The sequence below is a fragment of the Orycteropus afer genome, unplaced genomic scaffold (genome assembly GCF_000298275.1).
Source record: "Orycteropus afer afer isolate SDZICR_OR568_19922 unplaced genomic scaffold, OryAfe1.0 scaffold00056, whole genome shotgun sequence".
Lineage (NCBI taxonomy): Eukaryota > Metazoa > Chordata > Mammalia > Tubulidentata > Orycteropodidae > Orycteropus > Orycteropus afer.
In genome coordinates, this window is record NW_006921643.1 from 6,407,626 (window position 1) to 6,412,192 (window position 4,567).

At 48.1% G+C, this 4,567-nt stretch overlaps 1 protein-coding gene across 1 annotated transcript in view; it reads right to left on the reverse strand.

Moving 5' to 3' along the window:
- Positions 1–4,347, reverse strand: part of LOC103195503 — a 14,123-nt gene extending 9,776 nt beyond the window's left edge. Inside the window, exons 1-5 of the mRNA XM_007939086.1 lie at positions 4,330–4,347; positions 3,566–3,685; positions 2,481–2,558; positions 1,896–1,978; positions 1,274–1,360 (exon numbers count right to left, since the gene is read on the reverse strand). Of these exons, the coding sequence (XP_007937277.1) occupies positions 1,274–1,360; positions 1,896–1,978; positions 2,481–2,558; positions 3,566–3,685; positions 4,330–4,347 (386 nt within the window). The remainder of the gene's footprint in view (positions 1–1,273; positions 1,361–1,895; positions 1,979–2,480; positions 2,559–3,565; positions 3,686–4,329) is intronic.
- Between the last annotated feature and the right edge of the window lie 220 nt (positions 4,348–4,567).

The window sequence follows — 4,567 nt, forward strand, 5'->3', positions numbered from 1 at the left end:
TATATCATTGCCATTGAGCCTTTTCCAACTCATAGCATCCGTACAGGACAGAGTAGAACTGTCCCATAAGGTTTCCAAGATCTTTTCGGAATCAGACTGCCATCTTTCACCTGTGAAGCCACTAATAGGTTTGAAACGCCAACCTTTCTGTTAGCACCTGAGTGCTTTAACCACTGCACCACCAGGGCTCCCTTAAAATATGTAAGTGGCTGAAAATGAATTAGAAATTTAAAGTAAAAAAGTAGTAGGGGTCTAACTAAATGGTATATGGAAAAGGCATAAACAGAGACAGTGAAAAGATGAGTGATTGTCAAGAGTTCCAGGGTGGAAAGGAGGAAGGGATAAATAGAGCACAGGGCACTTTCAGAGCAGTGTAACTATTCTGTATAAAGCGTAATAGCAGACACCTGACATTACGTATTTCTCAAATCTTATAGAACTGTGCAACACAAAGAGTGAACCTTAATGTAACTCTGGACTTGAGTTAATAATGTGTCAATATCAGTTCATCATTTGTAACATATGTACCACATGAATGCAGAATGTTAATAATAGGAGAAACAGTGTGCAGAAAAGAGGGGTAACATGGAAACTCCATACTTTCTGCACAATTTTTATAGAAGTCTCAATTTGCTCTTCAAAACAAAAGTCTATTACATCGAGTCGATTTGACTCATAGCAACCCCTCCTTGGGTTTCAGAGGCAGTATCTCTACGGAAGTAGATTGCCCAATCTTACTTCCAATTTTAAAAATAGTAGGGAAAAAATAGAAAAAGAATATGAAAAAGTATTAAAAAATGTTTGAAGACATTATTCGTAAAACTTCCTCATGGTGTACTTATCAACATATGAAAAATTGCTGACTGGAAGTATTTATTTTTGTCGGATAGTTCCATTCATTCTCCACCTAGTTGCCTTTGACTGCATCATCTACCAACATAGGATCTTAGCCTGGGGCCTGGTGGTACCCTACTGAAAGAGTTGCAAAAAGGAGGAGATACTCCTGTTCTACCTTGGGCTATCCATATATCAGCCCCCCAGCTTCCACCCCTAACTGTAGTCAGAAGTCCCCATCAGGCTTACCGGGCTCCTGGGAGCTGTAGGATCCTCAAGGACCCTCGCAACACACTTTGAGTCTCAGGCCCGCCAGAGGGGTCAAGACCTGAGCAGGACATGGTGAGAGTCAGCAGAGAACAGGCCCTGTGCAGGGGAGAGTGGGCTCAGGCCAGATGCCTAGAAGGTGGAGGGGTGACAGGTACCCTCCTGTCCTCACCTGCCCTCACTCTCTGCGACCTGCAGATAGAGCTCTGAGGCAGCTCTTGGGTCAGACACCTCCACTTCACTGGCATCTTCCACTATCCTGGAGGAAAGAGAGGCTGAGTTCAGCTCCAAGCACCAAGGTTCTGTGTTGTCCCCTAGAACTTCTCCACAGAGAACCTGTGGAAGTCCCCAGAGTCTGTAAGAATCATCCCAAAGGCTACACACTCAGGAAATCCCTAAGGCCTCTCATCTTCACAATCTTACTTTTCTCCTCTCATCTATTCAGTGAGAATAAGAGGGTAGCTGAAGTTTCCCCCTTTTACAGATAATGAAACTAAGGTCTTGCTCAGCGCGAAGCCCAAGATCGCCCAATGTGAGAATGACTGAATTGGGATGGGGGAATGAGGATAGAGTTGAAGAGATTTAAGTGGATGGGGTAAGAGGAGTGGGAGGGATGGGGATATGAAGAAGAGGGTGGGAGGGGGTCCTAGGAATAGATCCAAGCCCTGCAAACAGGCCCCAGGTTCACCCCAGGCTGGTGATGAGCAGAAAATTCCAGGAGTGTGGCTTGGGAGGTGTCAGCAGCCCTGCCTCAAAACAAGACTTTCAGTTCCTGGTGGGCTCTGAACACTCACAAGCCCAGAGGAGGCACTTCCAGCACCGACAAGTTCTCTGCCCCTGGAGAGAGCAGGTCTCGAGCCCTCCCACTGGAGCTAAGCTAGGGTAACAGAAGCACAATTGTTACAAACCCAGACCCCCACCACCACCAGCACCACCACCACCTTCCCTGCCTCCAGCTCATATATTTCCTCCCGATCAGGGGGCCCTAAGGGCCAAATGGTGCATGAAGAATTCAGGCATTTCACTAGGAAGAGGAGGCCCCAGGGAGGCAGCTGGTGAGCAGCAAAGTGGGACTCAAACCAAAAAAAAACCAACATCTCTGCCATTGAGTCGACCCCAACTCATAGCGACCCCTCCTTGGATTTCTGAGGAGGTATCTATACAAAAGTAGATTGCACAATCTTCCTTCAGAGGAGTTGCTGGTGCTTTTGAACTGCCAGCCTTCTGGTTAGCAGTCAAATGCCTTAGGTTGCCACCAGAACACCTAGAGTGGAACTAGACTTCAGCTATTCTGGCTCCCCATAAGCCTCTATCTCCCTGCAAAGTCACCCAGGCCCTGGCCCCCAGGGCCATGATCTCCCCTCCCCCAGAGATCTCACCTGTACCAGGCAAAGAGTACTGAGCACTTGGTTAGAGTCCCTGAGGGGCAGAGCTTTCTCAAACAGAACGTGCAGCAGCTAAAGGGAAGAAAGGGGTTGAATGGGGAGAAAGAATTAGCCCCTCTTCAACATTTCCTGAGGGAGCTCTGGTGGCACAGTGTTTAATGCATTGACTAAACATTCAGTGGTTCAAATCCACCAGCATAAGATGAGGCAGTCTGTTTCCATAAAGCCTTGGAAACCGTATGGGACAGTTCTACCCTGTTATAGAATCACCGTGAGTCAGCATCACCTGGATGGCAGTGGTTTGGTTTGGTTCATCATTTCCTGAGGACCGTGCTGGACCCTGTGTTGGGTGCTACAGTCATGGTTCCCAAGACAGTAGCCCTCATGATTCACAGGGAATGAGAAAAGTGGGCAGATATTTTCAGTGGGACCTATTTGCTAGGACTGTTCACTGTTGGTCAGGGACCCCTGATAAGTTTCTCAGGCAGCTGTTTTGATTTGGGTACATTTTGATGAAGCTCCAAAACAAAACTTTCAAATTTATGGTCATTATTAGTATGAACAAGAACTGTGAAAATTATGCCTCCCTGGACATTTGGGGCAGTGGTTAAAGCATTTGGTTGTTAAGTAAAAGGGCAGCAGTTCAACATCAGCTGCTCCATGGGAGAGATATGAGGCAAATCTGCTTCCATAAAGATTTACCTATGGAGGGAAAGACATGGATGACACTGCTAAAACCCTATGGAGGGAGTTCTACTCTCTCCTATAGGGTCACTATGAGTCTGAATCGCCTGAATGGCAGTGGGTTAGGTCTTCGTTTTGGATATTTGATCTTTTTCTCCACCCCTTACTGACTCTGACTCCATTGGCTCCAGCCTCCCCTGTCCCCTAACTTCCCAATAGCTGCATTTATTGGCCCTGACAAAGCAGCCTGCATGAACTACAGGACACTAATGGAGACCCAAGGAGGGGCATCTAGTCTAGCTGTGGAGGGGAGAAAAAGTTTCCCAAAGGTCTCCTTGAGGAGAAAATACCTGAGTTGAGCCAAATTGTGTCTTAGTGGCTCTTCTAGGACTCACCTGTGGCACAAGCCGAGGTGCCTTGGTTTCCCAGCCCTGGAGTAGCAGGGCCACACTGTACCCATGGCACACAGAGCCCAGTGCACCCCGGACTCGTGCCAGCAGCTCCTGTTCAGCTTCCTGCAGGGAGACCCAGGCACCATACCCTTACCTCTAGTACCCCATCCCATCCTGCCCTCAGAAGGCTATCAGGACATTAGGATCCAGGGACCCACCCCCCTGCATCCCTATATCTCCCGGCCTACCTGAGCAGCATTGGGACCTAGCACTCTGTCAAAGGTAAGGCATTGTTCCTGTGTGAAAGAATGGGATCAGCAGTGTCATCCATGTCTTTCCTGTAATTACCCTTACCCCACCCTCACCCTACACCATCTCTACCTGAGTCTCCAGGGTGCCTGATTGAAGCAGGTGAAGGTTGCTGGGTCCCTCTAGAAGAAGTGTGGGGTGGCTGGTCTCCTCAGGGCCTGAGACAGGTGGATTTCATATCACCTCTTGTGAGGGAAACTGGGCTCCCAGGACTCTTAAGTTCTGCCCTCAACCTTTGCTTCAGTTTCCCAATCTAAGCTGACCTAGCCCTCCCCTCTCCCAACAGTCTTTCCCAAGATACAGTACCTAGAATATGAATGTGTGGGAGAGGGCATTCTCACCTGATCCCCACCCTAGTTCCACTTCCACCACCACTGTCAGCATGGCCTCTGAGTTGGGAGAGACAGTGAGCACCAGGAAACCAAGCTGCCCTGGCCCTAACCAGCCCCTGTGCTCACCAGCTTTCTATGCTCCATGGCTACCAAGTCTCTCAGATTCTCCTCAATAATTCATGTCCCTAATCAGATGGCTCAGGGGTGGGGAGGGAGGCTCTGGACAAAAACTTATCAAAGGAAATATCAGTCCTCTCTCTTCTGAAAGAGGCAGAACTCCACATAGGGTTCTTTTTTTTTTTTTTTAATGAAAATTTCAGGAGTTCAATTCCCAGCAACTCACTCCTTTAAGATGTTTGGTTGT